General features: G+C 51.3%; 1 protein-coding gene across 8 annotated transcripts in view; it reads left to right on the forward strand.

Annotated features, from left to right (window-relative positions):
* Nucleotides 1–14,527, forward strand: part of NAV1 (neuron navigator 1) — a 274,917-nt gene that overhangs the window by 157,339 nt on the left and 103,051 nt on the right. For all 8 annotated transcript variants that reach the window (XM_032288714.1, XM_032288716.1, XM_032288718.1 and 5 more), the window contains 2 exons: nucleotides 6,801–6,903; nucleotides 12,653–13,018. In XM_032288714.1, the coding sequence (XP_032144605.1) occupies nucleotides 6,801–6,903; nucleotides 12,653–13,018 (469 nt within the window). The remainder of the gene's footprint in view (nucleotides 1–6,800; nucleotides 6,904–12,652; nucleotides 13,019–14,527) is intronic.

The following is a 14,527-nucleotide window of genomic DNA, read 5'->3' on the forward strand; positions in this document are numbered from 1 at the left end:
AGCCCACAGCATGAAGTGCTGGTCACAAGATCTCTGGGCCAAGAGCGATAGCTACCATGCCATTCACAGCCTGGTGACACTGGGCAGGCCCCTCCTCTCGGGGCCCCATGTACAAAATGAGATCCTTTCAAGCTCTGACTTGAAAATGTTTTTTCTTTGGCTCACTTCTGTTCCTTCCGTTGATTCCCACTCATCCAGCCACTCACAGCAGAAGCCAGTCTAGAAGTCAGATGATGAGTCCTCTGTGGCCTCTGCCCTGGGCTGAACCACTAATGTGGGTTCTCAAACATTGGTGGAAATAAGATTTCAACAGGAGTAATTGCAGTTGACTTAATTGTCAGTCAATAATTAAAATTTTTTAGAACTTGGGGAAATTTGACTGCTGGGTGATGGATTCCCATGAGCCTCCTTCCTGAACTTCTCTGAATTTTGGGGGTTATTACCCTCAGTTGGAGGCTCTCCACCCATTACTACGTCAGATTTTAGACTCCAGGCCAGAGGGGGCCCCTGAGATTCACGATATCCCACAGCTGAGACCAGCTCCAAGGAAACGGGGTTTAACTGCCTCACAGCAGTGAGAGGGTGGTAGTCAGGCCTGATGACACAGAAACAAGGTTTTGTTACCACCTCCTCCACCCCTAACCCCAGGCATGAGAGAGGGTCTGACCTAGCCAAAGCAAGGTCCTGGAAGAGAATGTGGGTCCGTTGAGCTGCACCTCCAGGCTGTGCACCCACCCATCAGCCAATGAGAGAGACAAGGGGCCAGCCTCAGTGCCAGCCCGAGGCTGCACCCATTTTTCACCCACCCCTTTGTGCCTTCTGATGGAGAAGAGCCACCATTTATAGAGCACCTACTGTGTGCCAGGCAGCGTACTGTAAGCATGTTAGTGAATTAGCTCTTTAAGCCTCGCAGCAACCCTACCAAGTGGGTATCATTCCCATTTCACAGAGCGGGAAACTGCAGTGAGTTGAGGTGACTTGTTCAAAGTCAAACAAGCTGGGGAGAGGACAGTCGCAGGACCTGAAGCGCAGGTCTCTCTCAATCTAAGGACTGTGTTCTTGCCAGTACCCCACTGTCGGCTTTGCCCCAGGGTCCCAATCTGTTGATGAGCGACTTCGCAGTCCTGCCCTCCTGGGAAGCCTGTTTCCCCTGTTCTGACATGGGAACAGAGAGAAAAACCCTTTCTACATGACCCTCACAGCGTACCCGGGCTGTCCCTTAAACCACTTCACTTCCTCTAGCGTCGTTTTAGTCTTCTTTCTTCCTCCCCGTACAATGAGAGACAGGTCCACAGAAATCTCTCCCTGCGTATGTCTGCAGAATTGCAGGATTTTGTGAGGGTTTCCACGAACTACAGGCCGGACTACAAGTAGCTGTGTGTATCTGGAGGCATGTGAATGCATTTTGAAATGCCGTATTGTTGTGGAAGGAACAAGGGCTTTGGAGTAAAAAAAAGACTTGTGATCAGTCTCCTGGCTCAAATTAAATACCAAGGAAAACGCCTCGTGGTGAACACTGAGTAGCTGGGCATTATTTGATTTGTGTGTGCATGCACCTGTCTGTCAAGTGTATTTGATTGCCAGGCCTTGCCCAAAGACCCTTAAGATGGACAAGGCTCTCTGTCTGCGGTCTTGTGTAAGAGCCAGTAATGTGTAGAACGAAACACCACCCTCCTCTGCAGATGCCCCAGTGCATGCTGGGATGATGCTGCTGTGTGTGGTAACTGCGAATTGCCGTGACACACACACACACACACACACACTCTCACACTCTTGCAGCTGGATCTGGTTCTGTAGGAGCTAAGAGAGCACGCACTCCCAGGTACCCGGAGTGAGGTGGGAGGGTGGCATCCTGGCTGGTGTCATGTGAAGGAGAATGCTGTACTCTACTGGCCAAGACGTGGACCTGGCTAGAGGTGGGTTAGACTGGAGAGTACCTTGTTCTAATTTGCACAAAGATGCCACAGAAGATGGGAGTGTTCTGAGCACATCCTTCACGGAGGGGTCCTGAGGAAAAGGATGGGCTGCCAGACTCCCTCTCCGTCTTTGCCATGTCTGGGCTCTGTTTTGTCCCCAGGCCTGTCCCACAGCAAGAGCAAACATTGGACAGAGACATGGAGGCAGCCTCCAAGGCATCTCAACTTAGCCAATAAAACAAGCCATTAGCCGGGCACAATACCTCACACCTGTAATCCCAGCACTTTGGGAGGCTGAGTCAGAAGGATCGCTTGAGCTCAGGAGTTCAGAACCAGCTTGGGCAATGTGGCGAAACTCCATCTCTACTAAAAATGCAAAAAGTAACTGGGTGTGGTGGGGCACGCCTGTAGTCCCAGCTACTTGGGAGGCTAAGGTGGGAGACTCACTTGAGCATAGGGAAGTTGAGGCTGCAGTGAAGCCAAGATCATGCCACTCCACCTGGGAGACAGAGTGAAACCCTGTCTCCAAATTTAAAAAAAAAAAAAAAAAAATTGAACTTTTGGGTTACTTTTCTCATTGTCACAGAGTAGCATGAGCCCTTGGTACGTTCACCCCACCCCTGATCCTTACCTTCACCCCGCCCCTGATCCTTACCTTCACCAGAGACAGTGAGAAAGGGGTGAACCTTAGTTATGAGTTGATATTCAACTCATAACTAAGGAAAGGTAAAGATCAGGAGTGGATGTGAGGAAAGGTAAAGATCAGGAGTGGATGTGAGGAAAGGTGAAGTCAATTCCCTTGCAAATGTAACTTACTCATATTTTTAAGCTAAAATGTCAAAATTCACCTTCAGAGTCATGGGTGTGAATGTCACATTGCCCTCTCAACCTAGGCAGTGTCTGCAGCCTCTCGAGGCCTTTCTTTTATACACAAGTAAGTCCTCTTGGCCGTGGCTGTGGCTGTGCCACACCTGGAATGTGTCTGTCACCCAGGAATGTGAAGGAAGCCAAACTTCTCCAGAGCCCCAACCTGCCAGACCCACCCTGGGCTGAGCCTCGGAGAGGCAGAGCAGCATACCCATGATGGCCACCAGGGGCCACTGCTGGGGCACAGAGGGAACTGTAGAGTGCAGCCTCTGTAGAGCCTCTCCAGCCTGAGAGCAGAGACCAGATTCTGGTCACCCCCCAGGAAAGCAGACCCTGCCCTGACCTCCTCCCCTGTATACCCCAAATCTACACCCGTGGGGAAGCTGCCTGGAGTCCAGTGTTCTTCCATGAGCATCTCTGTGATCTCCAGCTAGCCCCTGTCTCCTGGACCTTAGCCTCCTTGACCTTAGCCTCCCAGCTCTCCAGAGATAACAGGATTGAATGAATTTCAAGGATCTTTGTGGCTCTCGTTTTTGGCAAGTCTGGGAGACTCAGGTAGTCCCGCCACCCTCTGCTGATGTGGAAATGAGGAAGGGGGCTAGGGTAGAGGTCTTTGAGGGAAGAGATATGTAGAAAGAGGATCCAACCTGTGACCCAGAGGTCTATGACTCCCACCTGGAGCACCTGGGGCATTAAGGAATGCAGGCTACTATATGGTTTAAACATTTTTCCTTAAAAAAAAAAAAAAAAAGACATTGGCCAGGTGCAGTGTCTCACGCCTGTAATCCCAGCACTTTCAGAGGCCAAGGTGGGCAGATCACCTGAGGTCAAGAGTTCAAGACCAGCCTGGGCAACATGGTGAAACCCCATCTCTACTAAAAATACAAAAAATTAGCTGGGCTTGGTGGTGGGTGCCTATAGTCCCAGCTACTTGGGAGACTGAGGCAGAAGAATCACTTGAACCGAGGAGGTATGGTTTGCAGTGAGCTGAGATCACACCATTGCCTTCCAACCTGGGCGACAGAGAAGAACACCTTAGTCTAAAAAAAAAAAAAAAGACGTTTTCCTGAGGTGCCGTGTATTTATCCCTTTACTTATCTTCATGGCTTTTTGGAAATTTTTAAAAACTGTCCAGTTTTGAAATATTCATTAAGCATCATCTTCTTTTTTTTGAAACAGGGTCTCACTCTGTTGCCCAGGCTGCTGGAGTGCAGTGGTGTGATCACAGCTCATTGCAGCATTGAACTCCTGGGCTCAAGCGATCCTCCGGCCTCAGCCTCCCAAGTGGCTAGTATTACAAGCATGAACCACCATGCCTAGCCATTTTTATTTTTATTTATTTATTTATTTATTTATTTTGCGGAAACATTGTCTTCCTATGTTACCCAGGCTGGTCTCAAACTCCCAGGCTGAAGCGATCCCCTGGCCCTCAGCCTCCCACAGTGCTGCATTATGGGCGTGACCCACTGCTTGCAGCCTAAGCACCTTCTATACAATAGTCACCATGCTTGACGCCAGTGGTACAGAGATGCCCTGTGATATATCAAAACAAGTATGAGTTTCTTCCTGGGTGCAACTCTGCCTTGTGCTACATGCTAGGTGTGTGACTTTGGCCAGTTTACTTGTTTTCTCTGAGTCTCAGTTTTCTCATCTGTTAAATGGGGCAGTAGCACAAATCTAGAAATGTTGCAGGGATTCAAGTAGATAATGCTTGCAAAGGGTCTGGCACACACAGAAGTCTCTGAGTAATTCTTGGTCACCTTCCTATTTGGGAATACACACCCTTTGGAGATGTGTGTGCCTGTCCCTTGTCTCTGCCAAGCCCATAAAAAGCATCTGGGCCAGAAACCCATACCTTGGCACCATGTTCTTGGTCCCCACATAAGCATTTTAGAACTCAACTTTATTTCTTGGCGAGTCTAAAAAATTGACCCTGTCTGTGTTTCACACCAAGCCATCAATTAAAGCCTTGGAGCAGCTTACAAGGTGACGCTTGCCAGGATAAACAGGCATTGGCGGCCACGGAAGTGATGCCAGGACTGGGGACAGAGATTAGACCACTAGCATGGTGGCCTACCATTTGTCCCTGATCCTTGCCACCAGCATGGAGGCCTGGATTCATGGCACTGACCACGAGAGGATGTGGAGCTGGAGAAGCTCTCCCTGGGAGGGGAAGGGAGGGATGGCTGGGCCTGGGTGTGGAGCTGGTTCTCAGAAAAGGTGCCCAAAAGGCTCTGGGGAGGCCAATGCGGGCTCCTTGCCTGCCCCACCCAGCCTCCCCTCCCTGATAAGACAGTCAAGCAGCCGCCTGCCAGCCAGGCTGAGCTTAGTCTTGAGGGGGAAAAACCTCTTGAAGACATTCAGAAATGTTCCTTTCGGCAGCTAAAAGAATCTGACACTCCTGCTGAGTCTGTGGGCTGCGGAGGGACTGAGGGGGCGTTTGGCCTCTGCAGCAGCGGCAGAAGGCTTGAGAGGGAGGGGAAAGGGGAGGAGCCTGGAGAGCAAGAGTTCTTGGGTTTTCTCTGTTGTTTTGCTGTCATCTGTCACTCCCTGACTCTCTCCTGCAGATTGCCTTTTAGGGAGGCTCTGGGAGACTTGGTTCCATGCATGACTTTAGGTCCCAAAATGAAATATAAGCCACGGGCAGGGCCAGCTTCTCTTCGTTATACTGTCCTCAGGGCCCAGCGTGGTGCCTGACGTGAAGTAAGTGCTTGATTAAGACTCATTGGATGAGGCTGGGCGCGGTGGCTCATGCCTATAATCCCAGCACTTTGGGAGGCCGGGTGGATCGGGTGGATCACCTGAGGTCAGGAGTTCGAGACCAGCCTGACCAACATGGTGAAACTCCATTTCTACTAAAAATACAAAAAGTAGTCAGGCATGGTGGTGTGCTCCTGTAATCTCAGTTACTCAGGAGGCTGAACAGGAGAATCGCTTGAAAACAGGAGGCAGAAGGAGGAGGTTGCAGTGAGCCGAGATTGCACCACTGTACTCCAGCCTGGGCAACAGAGCAAGATTCCATCTTAAAAATATATATATATTAATTGGATGGACCAAAGGAAGGAAGGAGAACATTCTTTGCGTTCCTTCATGCTCAAGCACCTCTCAGTCATTTGGATGTTATTTTCACCCTGTTTGCTGTTGTAGACTCTCATCTTGTCCAGGCTAATATCTGGACACCGGGGTTGAATAAAATGGCTCTTGGTCATTTGGGATTCTGAGGATGGGGCCACACCCATGCATCCTCCTCACTGGGGATTGCACCACTTGTGTGGGGACTGCCCAGAACTCAGTTCAAGCTCCAGAAAATGACAGCTCATCCCTTCTACCTCCCCACCAGCTACCTCACCTTTAGGAGGCTGTATCTGAACTAACTTCCCGGGACCCCATAGAGCAACCCTGGATATTACCAGTCAGTGCCTGGGCTTAGGTGTGCAGAAGCCAGCTTGTACCAGTTCCCCAGAGCCAGTTGTTAGCACCTCTTCCTAACTCTGTGGTCAGTGACATCACGTTGGTAGATTGAAAGTGGCCATGACAGGAGGATTTATAATGATGGAAATTGGCAAACACCATACATCCATGTCCCCTTCCTCCAGGAGCCAGTCATTCAACATTTACCAGCACAACACTGGAGAGGGAGTTTCAGGCAGATGTTCTAGGTCATCTCAACCACGAGAAATCTTGCCCAGGACCTCTGCTGTGAGAAGCAGGGCCTCCCCAATACAAAGCCAGAGGGAGAGGCAGTTACTTCGGGGTGCTGAAAGGAGTGCACAGACACAGAAAGCCATGTCTGCACCCCCTGCCAGGGTCTGGGCTTCAGAGGGCTCAAGGGCACATGTCCAGGGCCTTTGGGAGGGCCCATTCTGTTGGTTGTCTTTGAGAAAGGGAGGAGGGAGGTGACTGTCATGGCCCAGGAACTAGCCTCCTGGGGACGCTGTCAGTCTCTGCTTCCTGACCCCCAGGATCCCAGCACTAAGTCCTCTTCACTCACCCAGCTTTTCCTTCTCTCCCTCCTAGACCCAGAGTCCCAGAGAAAGAGGACAGTGCAGAATGTCCTGGATCTTCGACAGAACCTGGAAGAGACCATGTCCAGCCTGCGAGGGTCCCAGGTGACTCACAGGTAAGCTCAAGCTGCAGAGAGGGTCATGCCCTCTGCCTTCCTGGCTCTCCACCCCATTCTGGAGGGCAGGGCCCCAGGGTCTCTCCACACCTCTGCCAGGTCAGCCAGGTGGCCTGAGGCATGGAGCCACTGTGGAATGGGGAGAAAACCCATTTGTCTCAACAGGAGAAGCTTGGCTTTGTCTTCTATCTGCTTGTGCCTGAGCATTTCACTTCATTTCAGCAAATCAGCTTGAAAATCACTAGCCAAGGAGTCAGAAAGCAGAAGCCATTACACAGCTCAATGTGTTATCTTTGATACTCACTTTCCCTCCTTAGACCTCGGTCTCCTCATCTGTCAAGAGAAGGATTACTAAATGCTCTCTTCCTGTTCCAAAGTCTCTATCAAACTAGGGTTCTAGAATTGGTTCCCTTCATAATACCTGTATCTTTTCGCTCTTGTGTCAGCTAGGTGCCCCCAGCCTCTTCCACCAGCCACTGAGGGAAGCTCGAGTGCTCAACAGGACGTACACAGTGTCACCCAGCTCCATGCCCTGTTAGGTGTATCCCCCTAGCCCACTCCCTGCAGAGACCTCACAGCCTCCAGCTGCGTGGGGCACTCACCCCCTCCCACGGCACCTCTCTCTGGAGCAAAGTCCTGGCTACAGGCTCTGCTGTGACTCAGAATTTCCTCTGCTGGCTCATTGGACTGCCCAGATGAGCTCATGCTGTCAGCTCCAAGTGGGGCAGAGGGCTGGGCTAAGCTCTGGGGACAGAGGGAGGGAGAACATACAGCCAGATTGGGAAATCATGGGGGCCGTGGGGCAGGAAGGCTGTGTGAGGGCTAGGAAGCCTCCCCAGTTAGACTGGAAGTAGATTATTCTCCAAATCCTGGGGCCAGAAAATTGAGAGCAAAGTTGGGGCATGGTCACTGGAAAAGGACCTTGCTTAGCCCAGGGTGTGATCATTTGGGATTCTGAGTATGGGGACACACCCATGGACATATTTACATACCACCAATGACAAAAAACTCATTACCTTTCTCTTTTCTATTTTTATTTTATTTTTCAAATAGGTTTTTTTTTTTTTTTTTATTATTTATTAAGACAGGGTCTCACTCTGTCAACCACTGCCTTAGCCTCCCGAGTAGCTGGGATTGCAGGCATGTGCCATCACGCCCGGCTAATTTTTGTATTTTTAGTAGCGGCGGGCTTTCACCATGTTGGCCAGACCAGTCTTGAACTCGTGGCCTCAAGTGATCCACCCGCCTCTGCCTCCCAAAGTGCTGAGATCACAGGCATAAGCCACCGCACCTGGCCAACACACCACCTTTCAGTAACCCCAGTGCACTGTGGGATTGCAGCGACTCTGATGTGGAACTGCACTTAGTAGCTTTCACCCGTCGGCTCTAGTTCTTCCTACTTAGACTACCCTTCTCCTTCTCCTTCCTTGTCCTACTCCTCCCCCATCCCCATCCCATGCCCGCATCTTGGAGACTCAGCCCTTTACTCCCAGACATCTTGAATATTTTAATGGCAAGATAAATCAAAACTCTCTGGGGATTACCTCTGCTCAGGCCAGTAGAACCCTGACTACTGAAAGGGACATGACCCGGAAGTCCTGGTAAAAGGTGAATAGTGGGGGCTCCAGGACCCCGTACATCTGTCTCCTACCCCCATCCCTCATAGCCCCAATCCCCCAGCAGGAACCCAAGTAGAGCACAGGTCTGGCAGAGCTTAGGACCCAGTGAATGAAATCTTGGACATCTGCCTGCCCCCATCCGAGGAAATCGTTGGAACATCTCTCAGCACCCAGTCACCCACCAGCCTCATGCCAAAGACGCCAGAAAGTGCTTAGTTGCTGAGAGGGTCACACCCCAAATGACTCACTCACAGGGGCAGGGCAGAAGCAGTAGCTCCAGCCTCCTGGTGCTACTGACTCAGAGCAGCAAGCCCCCAGCCCCCGCGTTGAGCCGGACAGCTTGATCCTCAGCAGGCTCTATTTGTTTTCTGCTTCTGGTGGGGAAGGGGAGGCCTAAATCAAGCCTTTTGCATAATGCTGACTGGTTTAGGGGGAGAGTCTAGGGCTCTGGCTTCTGCCTCCCTTAATAGGAAGGGAACCAAGAGCCCCGAAGCTGGTTTTTCTGTTTACTGTGGACCTAGAGCCACTTCCTCTCTTAGGCTTTGGTTTACATTATTCCTGTTCCACGCTGATAGCCAAACCAATGATTCCCTGACTTTTTGTGGTTGTTCTTTTTTGTTTGTTTTTTTGTTTTTTTTGAGATAGAATCTCACTCTGTCTCCCAGGCTGGAGTGCAGTGGCATGATTTTGGCTCATTGCAACCTTCGCCTCCCAGGTTCAAGTGATTCTCATGCCTCAGCCTTCCGAGTAGCTGGGATTACAGGCGCCCACCACCATGCCCAGCTAATTTTTGTATTTTTAATAGAGACGGGATTTCTCCATGTTGGCCACGCTGGTCTCGAACTCCCAACCTCAGGTAATCCACCCACCTCAACCACCCAATATGCTAGGATTACAGGTATGAGCCACGGTGCCTGGCTGGCTCTTTTACTTTTTAAAAGGGCTTTCTATCAATGAGCCCTTCCTTTAGCCCTGGAAGTAGGCAGGATATATACATACTCCCTGGGTTAAAGAATAAGGCTGGGGGCAGGGAGGCACCTGCCAAAGTCACACTGGGTGATGAGGGTGGGTTCTGCATTCAGCATGCTCAGAACCCATGCCAGCTGTGTGCCAGGCGCAGCGCTGGGCACTGGCTCCCCAGAACACACACAAGTTTCATCCTCGAGGAGCTTATAGTCCAGTGTGTGCTTCCTGCAAGGCTGTTTCACCCAGGAACTCCCTGAAAAGGAACTAGATTCAATTCCTTTTCAGAAGGCTTTACTCCTGTGCTGCTTCCTCTATTTCTACTGGTTCATTTCCCCCAGTGAGCAGAGTCTGGGTCAGACTGCGGCTGGAGAGGAAATGAAACTGTGTCCTCCCCAAACAGAGGCAAGCCTGAAGGGTAGGTGCAGGGCTGGAATTCAAGAACTGAGGATCTGAGCTAGAATCTTCCTCTTGAACCTAGGTCTAGAGATGTGTTTGGGAGAATTTAAAAAGAGAGAGAGTGAGCTGTGGAATAGTGAAAGAGGCCCTTTTAGTACAAGAACTAAACAGGGGCAGGCCAGGAATAGAACTGAGGAACCCAGATGCTCAGTGCAGCCCTTGCCCCTACACCAGTGTCTAACCATGGTGTAGGATAACTACCCAAACCAGCTCCCCTGGAGACCCCCCCCACCCTCTCATCATGGTTAACATCATCCTCTTCCTCCTGTATCTCATCCCATGGTTGTCCGCTTGCTTTTATCAAGCACTTACTGCATGGAGCTCTGGACTGAGTTTTCTGATGAAAACTTCCTTTCTTTTTACTCACACATCCATTGTGAGTTTGCTCCTCTTTGATTCATTCTTGAGCGCCGACTACAGGCCAGGCACCATGCAAAGTGCTGAGATACAGTAGTGAGTGAGCAAGGCAGGCAAAGTCGCACCATCACCCCAGCCTCTGGCTTCAGAGAACGTCCATTTCTGTTCAAGGAGATGTGATGTCTAGGTCCACCGTCATTAGAAGCTGAAACAGTACACTGTATGAGGCAGAGCTGCAGAATGCAAAGCGGTTCCTAAAGGGCTGCCAGAGGCTGGGCGCAGTCGCTCACAGCTGTAACCCCAGCACCATGGGAGGCCGAAGTGGGAGGACAGCTTGAGTTCAGGAGTCTGAGATCAGCCTGGGCAAATGGCAAAACCCTATCTCTTAAAAAAGTACAAAAATTAGCCGGATGTGGTCATGTGTGCCTGTCTGTCGTCCCTGCTACTTTGGGGCTGAGGCAGGAGGATCACTTGAGCCTGGGAGGTCAAGGCTGCAGTGAGCCATGTTTGCACCACTACACTGCAGCCTAGGCAACAGAGTAAGACCCTGTCTCAAAAATAAATAAATAAATAAATAAATAGGGCAGTCAGGGCCAGGAGTGGAGAGGCTGGGCATGGACCCAGAAGCAGCCACCACTGATTGCCCTGCCTGGCCAGGGCTCCCTCATCTTGCCCACAGGACTACTGCCAGGACACCAGCCCACTCAGTTTCAAGAGCGTTTGGGGGCCGGGCGCGGTGGCTCACGCCTGTAATCCCAGCACTTGGGGAGGCCGAGGCGGGTGGATCACGAGGGTCAAGAGATCGAGACCATCCTGGTCAACATGGTGAAACCCCATGTCTACTAAAAATACAAAAAATCAGCTGGGCATGGTGGTGTGTGCCTGTAATCCCAGCTACTCAGGAGACTGAGGCTGGAGAATTGCCTGAACCCAGGAGGCGAAGGTTGCGGTGAGCGGAGATCGCGCCATTGCACTCCAGCCTGGATCACAAGAGCGAAACTCCGTCTCAAAAAAAAAAAAAAAAAAAAAAGAGCATTTGGATCCCTCCAGTTCTGCTGATCAGAAAACAAGACCATATTTTCTTAGGTTTAATAGAGAGAGCTTTGGAAATTTTCTTTTTTTCAAGGAACTTCATAGAAACCAGAATGGAAAAATCAATGTCCCACTCCCATTCCAGCCCCCAAAGTGGCTAAGCAGTGGATGTGTTCACAGAGCAAAGATTGCTTGGCTTCATGCAACTCAGGTCCAGCCACAGATTGCCTCAGTTGCCCCAGCTTTCTTGACCATCAAACCCTGTTTCATTTACTTAGCCCTGTCTGGCTTTAGTTAGGATAGATTATGGAGACCCTAGCTAAGGCTGATTTGGGCTGGCCCCACTGCTAGGCTAGACAGAATTATGGGTCTCGGCCTGAACCCAAGTCAAGGCCACCCCTCCAACCAGATTCCAACTGTATTTCCTCTCTGCGTTCCCCTGGCCCTATCTTCTTCCCTAGGCATCCAGGCTCTACTAGTCTCAGGCCATCCAGCACTAACCTGGGCATTGCTCCCTTGGCCTTGGCCAGGAAGGGCCTGAGGCTTAGGACCCTGGACATCCAGCTTCACTCTCGAATCCAGTTCCCTATGTCCTCTCTTTTGTCCAGTTAAGGCTGCTGCTGTTCTCCGTAAGGCTCTACTTCCCCTGCTGCCCTAGGCCTGTGGTTGGAATCAGTCTTACTGGGGACCTGGCACACATTCCAGATTCCCAAAGCTTTTCCTATATACCGTCTGCACTCTGCTTCAGCTTTCCTGTATCTGATTTTGGGAATCAGCTAGAGCCTTCAGCCAATTAATAGAAAAGAGGTGATGGACACACCCTTAACAAAATGATCAAGGCATTCTAAGCTTAAGTGACCAGTCTCTCTCACTTGGCCCCAAGGTCTGTTGAGCCCTTCCATATACCAGGCACTGTGTTCCATCTGTACATATGTGATGCTCATATAAGGTAGCTTCTATGCCGTTATCCCCATTGTACAGATGGGAAAACTGAAGCTTCAGTTAATTACTTTCCTTGAGCTCACTTACTAACAAATAGGAAAAGAGAATTCAAACCCAGGTCATATTACACAATCTAGGCTCTTAACAGTGTACAGGATTGCTTCCCTAGCCACTTAAGATCATCTCCTTTGTCAAACAGATAACATATCACAAAGGTAACACACAGAGGCCTCATGGAGGAGGTGGAACTTGGGCAGGTGGGGAGGAGGTGAGAGGCCCTGTGGGTGGAGGGGAGGCATTGCTGGGGTGCGTGTGAGGGCACAGGGCACACAGCGGCTGTGCCAAGGACTAAGTAGTGCCCTCTGCTCTCCGCCCAGCTCCCTGGAGATGACCTGCTACGACAGCGATGACGCCAACCCACGCAGTGTGTCCAGCCTCTCCAACCGCTCGTCCCCTCTCTCCTGGCGCTATGGCCAGTCCAGTCCACGGCTGCAGGCTGGTGACGCGCCCTCTGTGGGTGGGAGCTGCCGCTCGGAGGGGTCGCCCGCCTGGTACATGCACGGGGAGCGGGCCCACTACTCCCACACCATGCCCATGCGCAGCCCCAGCAAGCTCAGCCACATCTCCCGCCTGGAGCTGGTCGAGTCCCTGGACTCGGATGAGGTGGACCTCAAGTCCGGCTACATGAGCGACAGTGACCTCATGGGCAAGACCATGACAGAGGATGACGACATCACTACCGGGTAAGCGCAGGCGCTTCTTAGACGGCGGGGGCAGGATGGTGGAAAGACCATGGGGATGGAAGGCCTTAAAAGTGGAGTGGACCCGAAACAGGGGTTTGGGTTTGCTGCGCTGCGACGAAAGCACACAAAAGGGTGCTATGTACACTTTGTCATTGCCTCTGAAATTCGGCGTCGTTTATTCTAGACTTGGGTGTGCTGGGCGGGGCCTACAGCCAAGGAGCTGATTGGTCAATGAAGGCGCCTCCCTCTCATTGGTCTCTGTGGCTGTCATTCTGTGGTATGCCCCACCCTCCTCCCTGGTTCTTTGCCCTCAAGAAACTGGCCCAAAGAGCCTTGGAAAAGCATTTTATTCCCCGCTCTTATGCGAATTCTGTGTAGACGCTGGTCAACTAAAGCTGCTTTCCCATTTGAAAAAAAAAAAAAAGATATTAACTATTAAGATCGTATCTAACTACCTAAGAAGAGACAATGAGAGCATGTGGGTGAAATCTCTAGTCAAACAGTGAGTAGCAGCAGTGGCTGCACTTCCTTTACCAGGAAAGGTTTCCTTTCCTAACCCCTCAGTTCCCTGTCTGACCCCGTGGCCCTCAGTCCCTGCTCCTTGGGTTTCTTCCTCTGCTCACCTTCTACCAATCATGCAATTTCCTAATCCCCACGCAGTATGTCAAATCCTTCTTTCCTGCCCTTTGCCCTGCAGGGACCCTCATCTTCTTATTTTTCTCTGCCTTAATTGACAGAATTGTGCCTGCGCCTTCCAACCTTGGAAGAGTTGGCCAGGACCCCAAGGCCCCAGCACTTCATTCTTGTCGTCCTCTCCTAGTCTGGGAGGAGAGGGGAGAAGACAGGAAGAATGAAGTGCTGGGAGCTTCGGGGCATCCTGGCCAACTCTTCCAAGCCCGGAGACCAGAGAGAGGCAGTATCTGGAAGGTTCTCCGGAGCACCTCTTAGCTGACTGCCACTTCCACTCTCCCTTCTTGGTTTGCTGTATCATCCCCTGCCAATGGACCATACAAGTAGCGGCCGCAGCCCTTCCCTTCCTCCTCGGAGACTTAGTATCTTCCTGCCAGGGACTGCCTCTCCCCAGTAAAAATCCCAGACTTCAAGGGAGTGGAAAGTAGCCTCTCCTCTGAAAAGAGGAGAGCCAAGCTCCAGGCCATCTACTGTTCCCTGCTCCCATCTCCACCCCAGCGGAGAAACTTGGAGGGATCTGCTCAGGGCCTGTCCAGCTGATGAGGCTGCTCTGGAGCAAAACAACTGACGCATGAATGGGGTTGTTTACTGCCTGTTCAATCCCAGGGGCCAGCCCCACCTCGCGCTCACTCTCAGATCCGCCAGCCTGGAGCTGAGACCGGAGAAAAGCCATCCAGTGCACAGGCCCAGAGCTCCTTCTGTGGTTAGAGGCGTGTGCTGGGCAGGAAGGAGAGCCAAGGTGTGTGAGGAGCTGCTCCACACAGTCTCTACCCTAGGAAGCTGCCAGGGACTGCCTGAGGAAGTGTCACGTCATTGCCC

The sequence above is a fragment of the Sapajus apella genome, unplaced genomic scaffold, assembly GCF_009761245.1.
Source record: "Sapajus apella isolate SASKATOON/1434 unplaced genomic scaffold, GSC_monkey_1.0 scaffold22, whole genome shotgun sequence".
Lineage (NCBI taxonomy): Eukaryota > Metazoa > Chordata > Mammalia > Primates > Cebidae > Sapajus > Sapajus apella.